The 17,444-nt window shown below is 46.6% G+C and overlaps 1 protein-coding gene across 4 annotated transcripts in view; it reads left to right on the forward strand.

Annotated features, from left to right (window-relative positions):
- The window catches only part of C5H4orf17 (chromosome 5 C4orf17 homolog), a 58,984-nt gene that overhangs the window by 26,967 nt on the left and 14,573 nt on the right, over nt 1-17,444 (forward strand). For 2 of the 4 annotated variants that reach the window (XM_065597651.1, XM_065597650.1), the window contains exon 2: nt 9,057-9,289. In XM_065597651.1, the coding sequence (XP_065453723.1) occupies nt 9,136-9,289 (154 nt within the window). In that variant the 5' untranslated portion in view covers nt 9,057-9,135. Of the gene's footprint in view, nt 1-4,628; nt 4,854-5,507; nt 6,585-9,056; nt 9,290-17,444 lie in introns of those variants that run through there. The other 2 variants (XM_042859981.2, XM_065597649.1) reach the window with 2 other exon arrangements.

Below are 17,444 nucleotides of genomic sequence, written 5' to 3' on the forward strand. Positions count from 1 at the left end.
ACATACCTGAAGAAACCCTTCTTGTTACTCTTAACATCTCTTGCTAGCTGCAACTCCAAGTGTGATTTGGCCTTCCTGATTTCACTCCTGCATGCCTGAGCAATATTTTTATACTCCTCCCTGGTCATTTGTCCAATCTTCCACTTCTTGTAAGCTTCTTTTTTGCGTTTAAGATCAGCAAGGATTTCACTGTTTAGCCAAGCTGGTCGCCTGCCATATTTACTATTCTTTCTACACATCGGGATGGTTTGTTCCTGCAACCGCAATAAGGATTCTTTAAAATACAGCCAGCTCTCCTGGACCCCTTTGCCCTTCATGTTATTCTTCCAGGGGATCCTGCCCATTTGTTCCCTGAGGGAGTCAAAGTCTGCTTTTCTGAAGTCCAGGGTCCGTATTCTGCTGTAAAGGGTTAAGAAGCTCAGGTAACTTGGCTGACACCTGATCCAAAGGACCAATAAGGGGACAAGATACTTTAAAATCTTGTGCGGGGGGAGAGGCTTTTGTTTGTGCTCTTTGTTTTGGTGAGTGTTTGCTCTTGGGACTGAGAGGGACCAGACATCAATCCATGCTCTCCAAATCTTTCTCAACAAGTCTCTCATATTTCAAACTTGTAAGTAAACAGCCAGGCAAGGCGTGTTAGTTTTATCTTTGTTTTCTCAACTTGTAAATGTACCTTTTGCTAGAGTGTTTCCCTCTGTTTGCTGTAACTTTGAACTTAAGGCTAGAGGGGGTTCCTCTGGGCTCTTTAAGTTTGATTACCGTGTAAAGTTATTTTTCATCCTGATTTTACAGAGATGATTTTTACCGTTCTTTCTTTAATTAAAAGCCTTCTTTTTAAGAAGCGGATTGATTTTTCCTTGTTCTAAGATCCAAGGGGATTGATCTGGACTCACTAGGAATTGGTGGGGGGAAAGGGAAGGGAGAGGGAAATGATTAATTCCTCCTTGTTTTAAGATCCAAGGGGTTTTGGATCAGTGTTCACCAGGGAATTGGTGGAAGAGTCTCTCAAGGCTACCCAGGGAAGGGACTTAGCGCATTGGGAGTGGTGGCAGCAAATGCAGATCTAAGCTGGTAGAGAAGCTTAGAGGTTTTCATGCAGGTCCCTACATCTGTACCCTAAAGTTCAGAGTGGGGAAGGAACCTTGACATGATGGCAGAAGTGGGATCATTTTAAACCAAAAGCCAGTAAGATTTTTTTTCTCCTTTCTAGCTGCTTAGAAAGCAGAGCTGAAGGTAGATGCATATCTTATCTCTCCTTGCCTGAATGCAGAGGGGTTAAGTTTTTTTAACAAGGGTCTTTGTTAATAGAAGGGTTCAAGCAGTGAGCAAACAGCTGGCAAAAGGAATTTACAAGCTGAATTGTTTTTTTTCTTTCTACCTCTCGGGGATAGCTAGTTAGAAAGTCTCTGTTAACTAAGCAGCCCTGAGCTGAGTACATCCCAGTTTCAGTGAACTGCAGTGGGGGTGTGACCCAGCCCAACAAAGCAGGAAAATGAGTACCAGTGACACCGCTACTAAACTAGAGCTGGCCAGACTGACAGCAGAAGAAAGTGAAAAAAATCATAAGAAACTGCTCGAAATAAAAGAACTCGAGAAAGCAGCTACTGAAAGAGAAGAGAAAGCCAAAGAGAATGCCCACAAAAGAGCTATGGAGGAAAAACAAAAAGAGATGGAGCAGAAAGAAAAAGAGATGGAGGAGAGAGAAAAAGAGAGGAAACATAAACTGGAATTGGTAAAGGCTAGGCAGGATATACCAGCCAACCCTAACAACCCCTTTCCAGGTACCGCTTCCCATCCCAGAAAATTCCCCACCTACAAGGCAGGCGATGATACTGAGGCCTTCTTAGAAAATTTTGAAAGGGCCTGCCTTGAGTATAGCATCACTACAGACCAGTACATGGTAGAGCTGAGGTCGCAGCTCAGTGGACCATTAGCAAAGGTGGCGGCTGAAATGCCTAAGGAACACATGAACAGTTATGAATTTTTTTAAAAACAAGGCCAGAATCAGAATGGGGTTAACACCTGAGCATGCCCGTTGGCTGTTCAGAGCCCTAAGGTGGAAACCAGACGTGTCATTTACCCGACATGCCTACCACATTGACAAAAATTGTGATGCCTGGGTATCAGGAGCAAATGTTAAATCTCTGGAAGATCTGTTTTTCCTAGTGAAAATGGAGCAGTTCTTAGAGGGTGTTCCTGAGGAAATAGAAAGGTACATCCTAGATGGGAAACCCAAAACTGTAACCAAGGTGGGGGAGATTGGAGTCAAATGGGTGGAGGTGACAAAAAAAACAAAAAAAACAAAAAACCTAATAGCAGTTGGAGCGAATATCAGAAGGGGCAACCTGAAACAAAACCCTACCACCGGGGACAACCCAAGGCCCCCCCTACATCCCAAGGGAAACCCCAGATGCCTTCTCACCCCACCACACCAGTCTCCACCAACCAACCTCGACCCGGTGATACCTTAGCAGGGCGATGTTTTAAATGTAATGAACTGGGACATATAAAGGCCCACTGCCCCAAGAACCCCAACGGATTACAGTTCATTACACCACAATCACACCAAAGATCCCCAGGCCCAGATGCCTCTCTCATACCCTCGGAGCGAAGGGAAACCTTAAGAGTGGGCAGAAAGAAGGTTATTGTGTGGAGGGACACTGGGGCACAAGTGTTGACTATCCACCAATCCCTAGTGGACCCCAAACTCATCAACCCAGAGGCTCTGGTGACAATTCAACCCTTCATGTCACACTCTTTAACCCTGCCTACAGCCAAGTTGCCTGTCCTATACAAGGGCTGGTCAGGAATGTGGACTTTTGCAGTCTATGACAATTATCCCATCCCCATGCTACTGGGGGAAGACTTGGCCAACCATGTGAAGCTAGCCAAGAGGGTGGTAACGGTCACCCGCAGCCAGGCTAAGCAAGCTTTCACCCCCATCCCTGTTCCAGAGCTGTCCACCAGGGCCCCATCTGTGTTACCAGAGACCCAGACAAAGGTGGTGGAACCGGATCCCCTGCCAACGACTGCAACAGCCGTAGTGGATCCAATCCCAGAGACCCAGCCAAAGCCAGTCCCAGAACCGGAACTGGCAACGCAACCAGCACCAGAACCATTGCCAGCACTGAGTCCAGTGCTTGCAAACCCGTCTACAACTCCAACGCCAGAGGGCACCAGCGAGCCTGAACTGGCAGAAGCAGCAGATAACCCTACCCAAGAGGCTCAGCCAGGGCCTGAAATACCACATAGTGCACCAGCGGAGAGTGGTTCACAGTCAACAGAAACAGCCCCAGCACCTGCATCGCTTCCAGAGGGACCAAGCCCAAGTCCACAGTCCAAGGAGGAACTGATGTCTCCAGCATCAAGGGAACAATTCCAGGCCGAGCAGGAAGCAGATGACAGCCTTCAGAAAGCTTGGGCGGTGGCACGGAGCACCCCACCGCCTCTCAGCTCTTCTAACCAATCCCGGTTTGTTGTAGAACAAGGACTTTTATACAAGGAAACTCTTTCTGGTGGACACCAGGAAGACTGGCATCCTCAAAGACAGTTGGTAGTTCCAACTAAGTACCGGGTAAAGCTCTTGAGCTTAGCCCATGATCATCCCAGTGGCCATTCCGGGGTGAACCGAACCAAAAACTGGTTGGGGAAGTCTTTCCACTGGGAGGGAATGGGCAAGGATGTTGCTAATTATGTCCGGTCTTGTGAGGTGTGCCAACGAGTGGAAAAGCCCCAAGACCAGGTCAAAGCCCCTCTCCAGCCACTCCTCATAATTGAGGTCCCATTTCAGCGAGTAGCTGTGGATATTCTGGGTCCTTTCCCAAAGAAGACACCCAGAGGAAAGCAGTACATACTGACTTCCATGGATTTTGCTACCCGATGGCCGGAAGCAGTACCCTTAAGCAACACCAGGGCTAAAAGTGTGTGCCAGGCATTAGCAGACATTTTTGCCAGGGTAGGTTGGCCCTCCGACATCCTTACAGATTCGGGAACTAATTTCCTGGCAGGGACCATGAAAAGCCTGTGGGAAACTCATAGGGTGAATCACTTGGTTGCCACCCCTTACCACTATGAAACCAATGGCCTGGTGGAGAGGTTTAATGGAACTTTGGGGGCCATGATACGTAAATTCGTAAATGAACACTCCAATGATTGGGACCTAGTGTTGCAGCAGTTGCTTTTTGCCTACAGGGCTGTACCACATCCCAGTTTAGGGTTTTCACCATTTGAAAATGTGTATGGCTGCGAGATTAAGGGGCCATTACAGTTGGTGAAGCAGCAATAGGAGGGGTTTACGCCTTCTCCAGGAACTTATATTCTAGACTTTGTAAGCAACCTACAAAGCACCCTCCGACACTCTTTAGCTCTTGCTAAAGAAAACCTAAAGGATGCTCAGGAAGAGCAAAAGGCCTAGTATGATAAACATTCCAGAGAACGGTCCTTCAAAAGTAGGAGACCAAGTCATGGTCTTAAAGGCGCTCCAGGCCCATAAAATGGAAGCGTCGTGGGAAGGACCATTCACGATCCAGGAGCACCTAGGAGCTGTTAACTATCTCATAGCATCCCCCACCTCCAACATAAAGCCTAAGGTATACCATGTTAATTCTCTTAAGCCTTTTATTCCAGAGAATTAAAGGTTTCCCAGTTTACAGCCCAGGGAACAGATGACACTGAGTGGCCTGAAGGTGTCTACTATGAAGGAAAAAGGGATGGTGGCATGGAAGAGGTGAACCTCTCCGTGACCCTCGGACGTCTGCAGCGACAGCAGATCAAGGAGCTGTGCACTAGCTTTGTACCAATGTTCTCAGCCACCCCAGGACGGACCGAACGGGCATACCACTCCATTGACACAGGTAATGCTCACCCAATTAGAACCCCACCCTACCGGGAGTCACCTCATGCCCAAACTGCTATAAAACTGGAGATCCAGAACATGCTACAGATGGGTATAATCCACCCCTCTAAGAGTGCCTGGGCATCTCCAGTGGTTCTAGTTCCTAAACCAGATGGAGAAATTCGCTTTTTCGTGGACTACCGTAAGCTAAATGCTGTAACTCGTCCCGACAACTATCCAATGCCACGCACAGATGAGCTATTGGAGAAATTGGGACATGCCCAATTCATCTCTACCTTAAACTTAATGAAGGGGTACTGGCAAGTACCACTAGATGAACCTGCCAAGGAAAGGTCAGCCTTTGTCACCCAAGCAGGGGTGTATGAATTTAATGTGCTCCCTTTCGGGCTGCGAAATGCACCCGCCACCTTCCAAAGACTTGTGGATGGTCTCCTAGCGGGATTGGGAGAATCTGCAGTTGCCTACCTCGATGATGTGGCCATTTTTTCTGATTCATGGGCAGAACACCTGGAGCACCTGGAAAAAGTCTTCAAGCGCATCAGGCAGGCAGGACTAACTGTTAAGGCTAAAAAGTGTCAAATAGGCCAAAACAGAGTGACTTACCTGGACTATAAATCCCCTACAGGCCTAAGTGGATGCTATCCAAAAGTGGCCAGTCCCAAAGTCAAAGAAACAGGTCCAATCCTTCTTAGGCTTGGCCGGATATTATAGGCGATTTGTACCACACTACAGCCAAATCGCCGCCCCACTGATAGACCTAACCAAAAAGAAACAGCCAAATGCAGTTCAGTGGACTGATGAGTGTCCGAAGGCCTTTAACCAGCTTAAGGGGACACTCATGTCTGACCCTGTGCTAAGGGCCCCAGACTTTGACAAACCATTCCTAGTAACCACAGATACGTCCGAGCGGGGTGTGGGAGCAGTTTTAATGCAGGAAGGACCAGATCAAGAATTCCATCCTGTCGTGTTTCTCAGCAAGAAACTGTCTGAGAGGGAAAGCCACTGGTCAATCAGCAAAAAGGAATGCTACGCCATTGTGTACGCGCTGGAAAAGCTATGCCCATACGTTTGGGGACGGCGTTTCCAACTACAAACCAACCATGCTGCACTAATGTGGCTTCATACCGCCAAGGGGAATAACAAAAAACTTCTTCGGTGGAGTTTAGCTCTCCAAGATTTTGATTTTGAAATACAACACATTTCAGGAGCTTCTAACAAAGTGGCTGATGCACTCTCCCAGGAAAGATTCCCTGAATCAACTGGTTAAAAACTGTTCTTGGAATGTGGGACATATTGTTAGTTTTTACATAATCAGTAGTATGTCTAAAGGTGCATGTGTCTTATTAACTCTGTTTTCTCCTAGAGCTCCAGGAAGAAATCACAGCCAGTGTGGAACCAGCTATCCAACACGATCTGTGATTTGGGGGGCGTGTCATAACTATAAAGGGAAGGGTTACAGCCCTCCTGTGTACCATACTATAATCCCTCCTGGCCAGAGACACCAAAATCCTTTTACCTGTAAAGGGTTAAGAAGCTCAGGTAACTTGGCTGACACCTGACCCAAAGGACCAATAAGGGGACAAGATACTTTAAAATCTTGGTGGGGCCGGGGGAGGCTTTTGTTTGTGCTCTTTGTTTTGGTGAGTGTTCGCTCTTGGGACTGAGAGGGACCAGACATCAATCCATGCTCTCCAAATCTTTCTGAACAAGTCTCTCATATTTCAAACTTGTAAGTAAACAGCCAGGCAAGGCGTGTTAAGTTTTATCTTTGTTTTCTCAACTTGTAAATGTACCTTTTGCTAGAGTGTTTCTCTCTGTTTGCTGTAACTTTGAACCTAAGGCTAGAGGGGGTTCCTCTGGGCTCTTTAAGTTTGATTACCCTGTAAAGTTATTTTCCACCCTGATTTTACAGAGATGATTTTTACCGTTCTTTCTTTAATTAAAAGCCTTCTTTTTAAGAAGCGGATTGATTTTTCCTTGTTCTAAGATCCAAGGGGATTGATCTGGATTCACTAGGAATTGGACGGGAATGATTAATTCCTCCTTGTTTTAAGATCCAAGGGGTTTTGGATCAGTGTTCACCAGGGAATTGGTGGAAGAGTCTCTCAAGGCTACCCAGGGAAGGGACTTAGCGCATTGGGAGTGGTGGCAGCAAATGCAGATCTAAGCTGGTAGAGAAGCTTAGAGGTTTTCATGCAGGTCCCTACATCTGTACCCTAAAGTTCAGAGTGGGGAAGGAACTTTGACACCAGTAATAAAGGAAAATAATTCAATAGTCATGTTGGTCCCAGAGAAACCCCAAATCTGAAATCAGGTGATGAGACTGTTACATCTGACTTCTGAAAGGGTACAAAAGCTTTCATCTTTTCTTATGAATTTTCAATGTCATGCAAAACGACTTGGAAATCTACAAAAGAAAAATTAGGAAAGGTCAGCCAAGCAAGTGTGGCTGAACAGAAAAACTCCCATGTTTTACTTCTCTGGCAACACACACACGGGAAAAATAATTACTTTTGATACATATTGAAAGAGGTATAAGTGAGAATATATTTACATCATAAAAACCTGAGATGGCATACAACAATTCAAATATTCTTAGGACGCTGCATTAGAGCTGGTGGCCTCAAATATATCCTATCCAAGGTGATAAATTCAGGGCTGAGACAGACAGTGTGAGAATATTATTGGGGGGGGGGGGGGGGAGAGGAGAAACAGGTTGAAAGTAGTAAGTCATAAAGATATCTAAAGCTAGGTAGTGAGTCGTAAATATATCTACTACACTATCTGAGTTTTAGGCAACAGCAAGCTGTAGAATGGTATTTTACCATCCAATCACAATACCATCTAGTATTAATAAATATATCAAAATCCTAAGGTGGCATTTCTGCCCCACCTCTTCTTCACCCATTACTGCCTGCCCTCTTCTTCCCACACAACTCAACAACAAATCTAATCTCCCCTTTCTGTCATTTCTTCCTACAAAGAGGTGTCCCTGTTTCTGCTCAGTTGTGTGCAGCAATGGATAGTGGACCATGTGGGCAGAGACTTTGCATGTGTAGAAGAGCAGTTCAGGGCTGGCTGGCGGTAACTGACTGTACAAGAGTTTGCTGGGGCTCGACCCTCTCCAGGGCAGCGGGGAGCCACACCGGCTCACTACACACCGGTGCGCTGGGGAAACTTGTCCGGCCGTGGGTCTCCCTCAGCAGCTCTTGCTGTAGCTAGAAGAACACGGTAAGCCTGGCCCTGCTCAGGGCGGGCGATAAGACTGTGGCAGGAGCTCAGGCCCTCAGTCAGGGCTGAGCAACAATAGCACAAAGTATTTAAGCCCAGGCATTAGGTCAGGGCGGGGCAACAAACGCTGAGTCAGGAGCTCAGGCCCTCAGTCAGGGCTGAGCAACAATAGCGGGCCCAAGCCTCAAAAGGCCTGGGAGAGGGGGAGACTGCCGCCCACGGAAGGGGCAGGGGGACGCAGGCCCTCCCACTCCACTGCGTCCCAGCCCGGGGCCCTAGCAGCGGCAGAAGACTCGCTGCTTAGTCAGTGGGGATTTTGGCCACAACACACTGATATAGGCTCTGGCAGCGCTGCAGCCAGACTGGGGTCGGCTGCCCCCGGGCTACTTCCACACTCCCCCTCGGGGCCTACCTGGGTCCTGGTGTCGGCCTCTGGGGGATCCAAGGCCATGGGTTCGTCAGGGCAGGGATTGATCGGCCGGTCCGGCGGGTCCTCCGGATAGCGGGCGCAGGGCAGGCCCGGCCAGTCCTGGCGGCTGCCTTGGGCCGTGGGTTCTTCCCAGTCACGAGCTATGCTGGAGACGTCTGGTCTCTCCGGCGGCTGGGGCCTGACTGAGCTGTGAGGGCGAGCTTTTAGACTTCAGGGTCGCCGCCTGACCCTCTGAGGAGTGAGCTCAGAGCTCCCTAGCTCCGCCCACTCCGGCCTCCGGATGGGCTCTTCCCCCTCCGGGGCAGCGGGGAGCCACACCGCCTCACTACACTGACCAAAGTGGTCCCAAGACTATTATGCCATCCCCTAGAAGTGGAGCCTTAGAAAGTCTCCTACTGAGCCTGTGCCTGCTTAAGGCTGCCCCAGAAGGAATATTGAAGAGACAGTAACAAAATGTAAAACACTCACAAGAAAAACAAGTAGCAATTCAAGTGTTCTGCTCCCTTCGTGTCCATGACTATTGTTATTCTGTACTTCCAGCATTTGGCCGCTGCTGATGAGACACTGTCAGGACCCACTACCCCAAGAGTTGCTGTGGGGAGAATAGCAAAGTTACATCATGAATATCAATTTCAAACAACAGCCTGAGCCTGAGTTCAACTACAAAGTAATAACACAGAGAAGTCTGAGCGATTCTCCTTTTGGAAGAGCAAGTGGAACTTATTTTCTCTCCAGACACATCCCACATTCCAGGACAGTCTGCCATATTCAAGGTAAAGCATCCTCCTAGAGACACATAACCAGGTTGCACATCCAGCCTGATTCTCCTGAAAAGAAGTGTGTGTTTTAGGTCTTTCTTTAAAAAAAAAAAAAAAAATTACTCAGCAGCACACACAAAAAACCCTTCACATGTTAGTTTCCAGTTTCACAAGAAAAAACGTATCCAAAGTATAACTCTAGGTACCAGAATGAGAGGAAAGGAGATGGAGAGCTAAGGAGATACTGAAAGACTGAAAGTCAGATAATCTAAAAAAGTCTCAGACTGGGTTTGCGGGCCTGGCATTTAGAATTTGGCCTTGCAGTTGGAACTTAATTATCAAATCTGTGGATAATGATTCATGAACCATATTGGAACCTAACTCATTCTTCTATAGTACTCGAGAGACAATACAACAAACACGAGTTAGCTTTTGTTTTTTAAAATCCCTACAATCAAGAGGATGGTGTGGTGCGACTCTGAATTTGAGCTGGTCAGAAAATTTCAGCACAAATGGAATTTTTTTTTAAATGTTGCAATGCTCCCTCACATGATTTTCTGACCAGCTCCATTTTTGAACACACACCGGGAGCAACTGGTTGAGTAAAAAGGTGTCATTTTTATATAATTTGCCTTTCAAAGTTAGCCTTGTTTACAGTGAGAGTCTGTCATCAATTAACAGGGTACTAAACTGCTGAGCCACAACTGACATTCTAGGCACCTGCTTCCCATTTAGAAAGTTACCCACTTTAACAAGTTGTAAATTAAAGTTTAACTTAAGGGAGAGATTTTCAAAGGCACAAATGACAATTAGATGCCTATCTCCCATTGTCCCTATAAACGAAATTGCTTCATTTTAATAGGGCAAAACCATCTAGGCCCCACTACCCCCTGCTGGACAGGAATGTACCACTGCATGTTCATAGCACTGGTAGAAAGGCATTGAGGTCTCATGTTCAAAATCCTGTGATTCCTTCCTCCAGATAGCCATTTCCATATATTAGGGTAAGTCTTCATTGTAAAGTTAACCCTGGCTCTTACCTGGGTTTTAGCCCAAACCCCTCTACTGTCCACACAGAAAAACCTTTTACCCAGACTCTTAGGTGCTATAATCCAGGGTTAGTTTACTCAGCGAGGCAGGATACAGATTAGAGCCCAGGATCCACTTTAACTGATGGAACCCACCAGTTTTGCAGTGAATATGCAGGATAAATCACTTGAGAACTGACAGTACTCCAGTGCCTTCTCTCCCTCCCTCCCCCCAATCCGCGCAAGACAGACAAGTTCTCTCGCAACTGACTGGGAAACAATCCTAGAGCATCTCAGTACAAAGAACCATGGGATTTGCCCCAGAAGTCCTAGTGACACACACATTGTGGGGGTGCAGCACCAGTGAGGATGCAGTAATTCAAGTATGGCTTACCAGTGGGGATGCTCAAACCCAGGCTGGGCTAACTGGCGTGACAGTCAGGGTATGTCTACACTGCAATAACAAAAGAACCCCTCCCCCACAAAACACAGCAGTGAGTCTCATAGCCTGGGTCATCTTACTCAGGCTTGCGCAATGGGTCTAAAAACAAAAGTGTAGATATTCCGGTTAGGCTGGACCATGGACTCCGAGACCCTCCCTCCTCACTAGGTTTCAGAGCATGGGCTCCAGCCGGAGCAGAAATGACTGTGTTGTTTTCTATTCAAGTAATCCGCTAGCCTTACTAATAATTCATAGCTAGTAATTTAACAAGTCTTTATTAGATACATAGTTAATATATACACAGAGCATCTTAGCTCAGGTCAGCCTAATGTCTAACCTAAAACCCACAGCCTTCTCCCACACCTGTCAGCTCCCACACCTTGGAAATTCTAGTCACTCTCTTAAAACCACAGTAACACCAATCTCACTTCTTGTAATGATTTTTTTTAGCACAAATGTATTTGCATATTTTATATATATATAACAGAATTTTCTAAATAGCTTTCTATAAATCTTTGAAAAGGTCTCCTTTGGCTTTATCGCAGTCAATGATAGGAGATCATATTGTAATGGGTATAAACGTTATCAGTGTAAGAAAGAGACTGTTAGACGAGCCAGATCTAAATCTGGAAAAAGCAGTGAGAATTTGCCAGACCACCTCCTCCAGCTGTTAGCTCCCACACCCTGAAGATTCTATTCATTCCCTTAAAGCCACAGTAACACCACAACATCTATACTGCTATTTTGAGCCCCATAGCGCAAGCCCTGAGAGCCCATCAGTTTTTTGGGGGTTTTTTTTGCGCAGCATAGACATACCCTCACTGTGCAGTGAAGACCTACTCTGACTTTGAACATTCGATGCTACAGCTCCATTCAGAGAACAAAAATTAAAAGGCATCTCCTGTAAATAGACCCGCATATACAGACTAAGGGCCAATTTCTGCTCTCAGTTATACATGTGTAAATCTGGAGTTAATTCCATTGTGTTCGGTACAAGGCAAATTTACAACATTGAAATTGACAGCAGAGTTTGGACCAATTTCTCCTTCCTATTCTGTTTTTCTATTCTCTCTGAAGAAGAAAACATTACAAACTACTTCATTTTTTAAAAAACAGTTACCAAGCACAATTCAAATGTAACTGAGCAGGCAACAATAAATGACAGCTGCGAGCATCCACTAGCAATAGTCTGTATGTAACATGATTACCGTGGAACAAGGTGAGACGTAGGCTCTGAGAAATCACACTTAAGCTATGTCTACACTACAGCGGTAAGTTGACCTAAACTACGCAACTCCAGCTACGTGAATAATGTGGCTGGAGTCGACATGGCTTAGGTCGACTTACTGCAGGGTCCACTATGCAGGGTCGACGGGAGGCACTTTCCCGTCAACTTACCTTACTGTTCTCGTCCAGGGTGGAGTACTGGGGTCGACTGGGGAGTGATCTGCAGTCGATTTGGTGGACCCGCTAAATCAACCCCGGATTGTCGATCCGTAGGATAGTGTATACATAGCCTTAGGAAGCCCATCTTCTCCCACCTTGTATTTGGCACAGCCCTGCACAGCATATTGAGAAAAAAATCCCCTTATACAACTACCAACATGTCATAGCTACCTGCCATCACTTAAATAACTCTCACCCTTCCCCAATAGCAGCCATATGTTTCAATATAGTTTGTAATGCCAGCTCAATGGTCTAGAGATAGTGTGCTACACACTGCCACATGAGCCCTGGGTGTGATTATCATTCCTATTCCTTTCTTTCCTGAATCAACAGATACAAGGAGGGAAGCCCCCAAAGGCCCTGAGAAAGGAAGGGCTCCATGTCACTTAGCAAATTAACAAAATGGCCCTGTGCTGCAAAACTTGGGTCCAGATACAAAACTTCCTTAAAGTTCAGGGGCAGCTGTTTCTGGGGGTTTTGTTTACAGTCCTTACCATTTGCTGGGCTCTGGAGGGAGTCCCCCTCCACCAGAAATATAGTGGTGGTCATGATGCAGGGTCCTGGGAAAGGTTGACTGTGACTGATGGAGCTATCTGGATATTCAGTTTAGAATTCAGTATCAAACTTCCCACCTGTCTGTAATTTCTGTATAAATACACTGTGTTGGTGGTATTGGGGAGGGAAATGGTCACACATGGCCAGGTGCTTTTTGCCAAAGATATATTGTGAGTAAGGGGAACAAAAACAGTCTCTAATTGGTTATTAGAGAAGCATTAAGATTAGTGGATGTAGGACTGGAGGGAGTAATTAAGGAGCACTTGGCTTATGTACCTTTTACAGTGAGGAATGAAGGGTAAAGCAGCTCCAAACTGGTTTTGAAAGATACAAGCAATAGTGTTACCTATTATGTATCTGGAATGGAGGCTTTTGACAGAATAAAAGATTGCCTTTGGCCTGGTCTACACTACGAAGTTAGGTTGACATAAGTCACCTTGTGTTGACCTATTTGTGAATGCGTCTGTCCAGCGGTCCTGGGAGTGGCTCAAGAGCATGAGTATCAAGCACAGGGCAGACTGTTAGGGAACAGGGCACAAACCCCAAATTGGTTGTGAGTTCCTTACTCAGATTTCACCAACCAATTATCCAGTGTGAACTCCTCAGGCACTATAACAGCCTTAACATGGAGTCACAGACAGTCCCCAGGGGTATTCCAATCTATTTTGACACCCTGGCGAGCGTACTTTGGTGAAAGTTCACAGCAATATTTAGGTTACTCCCAGGTAATAGAAGCTACTATAATAGGCAAGCACTATATGTTCTTTAGTGCTAACACAGGCCCAGCACTGGGGATCTTTTGCTTATGCTTCATCATTCTTGTTCCTCAGGGTCCAAGCAGCATGAAAGATACAATTTCTCCTTGTTAGCACCTTTTATTCCTTTCCCCCTTCTGCTTCAAGTTGCAAGTTCAGCAGTTGGGAGGAATTCAGTTGCATATTTCCTCTTCATGGGAGGTTTCAGGAAGAGAAGCAATCAACAAAGTCTTTGGTCCTCTAATGTTCCGCAGTGGTTTGTCCGGTGTTGATGGGCCTTCTTTCATTAGGCAGGAGATAACTTCTTCTGTGTCAAACTAATATTTCACACTTTATAAATCACCAGTCAGGAGAGAAGCTTTACCGATACAGAGCAAACACAAACTTTACCTTATAACATGGGATACAGACAGTGACGAGCTGCCAGAATGTTAATAACTGGTTCCCTACCGGGTCTTCGGCAGCGGGTCCCTCACTCGCTCCGGGTTTTCGGCAGCGGGTCCTTCAGTGCCACTGAAGACCCGGAGCGAGTGAATGACCTGCTGCTGAAGTGCCGCCGCCAACCCGATAGGGAACCAGTTATTAAGCGCCGCCCAGTGAGTACAAGCCTGAGACCCCCAACCCTAACCGCCCCTCAGGGCCCCACCCCCTACCCAACTCGCCCCGCTCCCTGTCCCGACCATATCCACCACCATCCCGACAGACCCCCGGAACTCCCATGCCTACCCAACCCCCCCCCGCCAGAACCTCCGCCCCCGCCAACCGCTCCCTGCCCCTTATCCAACCCCTCTTCCCAGCCCCGGCCCGGCCCCCTTACCATGCTGCTCAGGGCAGCGTGTATGGATGCCGCGCGGCCCGCTGGAGCTCGCAGCCCCACCCCCTTACCATGCCGTTCAAAGCGGCAGGAGCTGCAGAGCTGCCCAGGAGCGGTCCAGAGCGCTGGTGCCGGGCTCTGTGAAAGGGGGGAAGGCGGAGGAGAGGTCGGGGGAGCCTCCCCAGCCGGGAGCTCAGGCGGGCCTGACAGGACGGTCCCGTGGGCTGGATGTGGCCCGTGGGCTGGATGTGGCCCGCAGGCCTGAGTTTGCCCACCCCTTTAACAACGGGTTCTAAACTGGCTTCTAAATTTAACAACAGGTTTGCGCGAACCGGTGCAAACTGGCTCCAGCTCACCACTGGATACGGATATTATAAGTGATATTAGTGCATGCAGCAACTTATAAGCATTCTATAAAGTCCAACACAACACATTTTATAACTTCAAAACCTATTTTAACAATACTACCGCACAGGTGAGCCAAATTGGCTTCAGCAATGTATTTGTCAGTGTTCAGTTGAGGCCTAGGGGTCTTAGCATGGGCTGGTCTGCCATCATCAGTGTCCCCACACAAAATTGGTCTATGGCCGACCTAAGCGCACCATTACGGTAACAAATTAAAACCACCTCCCCAAACGGCATGGAACCATGGTCAATGCACTGAGGTTAACACAGTGCAAAGGTAGACCTGTGTCTACCTTAAAAGTCCTCCAACAGCTGTCTAACAATGCCCCATTCCCTGTGACAATGACCGCTCTGGTCACAATTATAAACTCCACTGCCCAGGCGACATGAAACCCAGCAACCACAACCCCCTTTTTAGCCCCACCATGTATTTTTGAAATATCTTTACCTACCTTGGTGAGCGCAACTAGCAGCTCTCCCTGGTGTGCAGCTGCCCAATGACTATGCTGGCTGCAGGCACTAGACACGCTCCTGCCTGGATTAGAGAGGAGATATTGGATCTCCTGGGCCTGTGGGGAGAAGAGGCTGTGCAAGCACAGCTATGAACCAGCCATAGACACATGGACATGTATGAAAAAATTGCACTGGGGATTCAGAGAAAGGGGTGTGACAGGGATAAGTAGTAGTGCAAAGCCAAGGACCTGTGGCAGGCATACCACAATGCCAGGGAGGGCAACAATTGATTTGGTGCTGAGCCGCAGACCTGCCACTTTTATGAGCAGCATGCCATACTTAGCGGAGACCCCACCTGCACCCTGCAGACCACTCTGGATACCTCTCAGGAGCTTGAGACAGACACACCTGCCATGAACGGGAAGGAAGAGGGAGATGCGGTGGGAGGTTCCAGCCATGACCTATTTGAGACTCCACCACAATCTAGTCAATCCCACCAGCTGAGTACAGACGAGCCCGCTGAAGGGGAAGGGACCTCGGGTAAGCATCTGCATGGTTTTTTCCTTTTAACGTTTAAATTTAAAGATGGCGTTCAGCCCATCCCCAAGCGCTCAAGACACAGATATCAACTTTTCATAGATCCATAATTATTACAGGGCACTCTCACATTAGTCACAACAGCATTCTTAAAATTCACACCAGGAGGAGGATTTTCCCCCATATATGATGCACACATACCGCAAATTGTATTTTAAATATATTCTGAGGTTTGTTTGTTTGTTTTAAATCGGTATTTCTGAGTCTATTTGTGGTGCCTGCCACGGTTCCTTTGCTTTTGCGCAGCACTGCTGCTGATCCCTGTCATACTCCTTTCCCCTGTGCAATTTTTTCATAGACGTCCCGGTTATTGAAAAGTGCAGTGGTGTTGCCAGCAGCACAGGCCTCCAGTTTCTAGAAAATGAAACCTGTCCTGTTCTTCTCTTGTGCATAGTCAGCACCTAAAGGATTGGGGCGAATTAATAGTGCATGCTCCAATTCCTCCTGCAATTCACTGTGATCGCTTCAGTAAGTTTGAGTTTAGTACAGCAACAGCCATTCTGTTCTCACTCAGGGGCAATGATAGGGTTAACCAGGAACCATCCAGTCTTCAGAAAGCAAAGTATGTATTCAAAAGAAAAGGATGACACAGAAAACATACTATAAAACAATAAACCGCTTACATGCCCACTACCAAGTAACACCTATCAACCACACAGAACCCTGGTAGGTTTCCAAATCCTTTAAACCCTTTGGCCGTGTTTGTCCTTCTAGGTCACAGTGTCCTATTAGTTCTTGCATCAAGTGAGAGTGAAACCTCCTTTATATCAGGCTGGTCATTTTATACAGTTCTCAGTTCTTTGTTTGGTAGGCCTCTTAAACCTAGTCAAATCAGTAGATGCAATTCCCCTCAGGGTGTGTTACTTCTCCAGATATGTTTATCTGTCTAGAGATTTGCAATAAATTAACCTCAGTGATTTTAATTCCTGATAGTTCATTCATGCTAGATGATTTCCCCACAGTCATTTGTCTAGTTTTGTCTTTGCTTGTCTGGTTTCAAGAAAAAAACAACAAAACAATCCATTCACACTTGGGAGGTAACCATACAAAGGCGGAAGTGGGGGGAAGGGAAACAGTCACACATTTTTCATAAGAAAATAAATCAGAAGTTCCCAGTTCTCCACAAAATAAATCCATTGTTTTTGCTGTAACCTTGATAAAAAGTGTGCTTACTTTTTTAATTTATTTTTTACTATGAAAAAATATTTTTCATCCTTTGATTATTAAAAACCTAGCTGAAGGGACTTGCGCCTACATTTACCTGACAGTCACCTTCTGTCAGGGAACAAACATGGAAAATTTCAGCCCAAAAGACACATTTTGGAATGCTGTAAGTTTAACACATGGAGTTATAATGGAACTGCTCTGAAGCCCTAAATGTATAAGGCTCCGATCCTGCAAATAATTACAGACTTATTCAACTTTAATCACACGCATAGTCCCAGTGAAGTCAACTTTGAAGAATGCATGTAAGTGTTTAAAAGATTGGGGGATCAGCTTCATTAGGGACACACAGGAGGACGACAATAAGACTAGGGTGGTCTTGATCTCCCCGTTACCTTATGCAGCGGTGACCCCACATTCCCAGTCCCGAATTTCCCCCAAACTGTCTGACCTGAGGGGTCCAGCCTTCTTTTGAAACACTCAGAAATAATAAGGTTTGTTTACTCCTTTA

This window comes from Chrysemys picta, chromosome 5, assembly GCF_011386835.1.
Source record: "Chrysemys picta bellii isolate R12L10 chromosome 5, ASM1138683v2, whole genome shotgun sequence".
In the NCBI taxonomy this organism is placed as follows: Eukaryota; Metazoa; Chordata; order Testudines; family Emydidae; genus Chrysemys; species Chrysemys picta.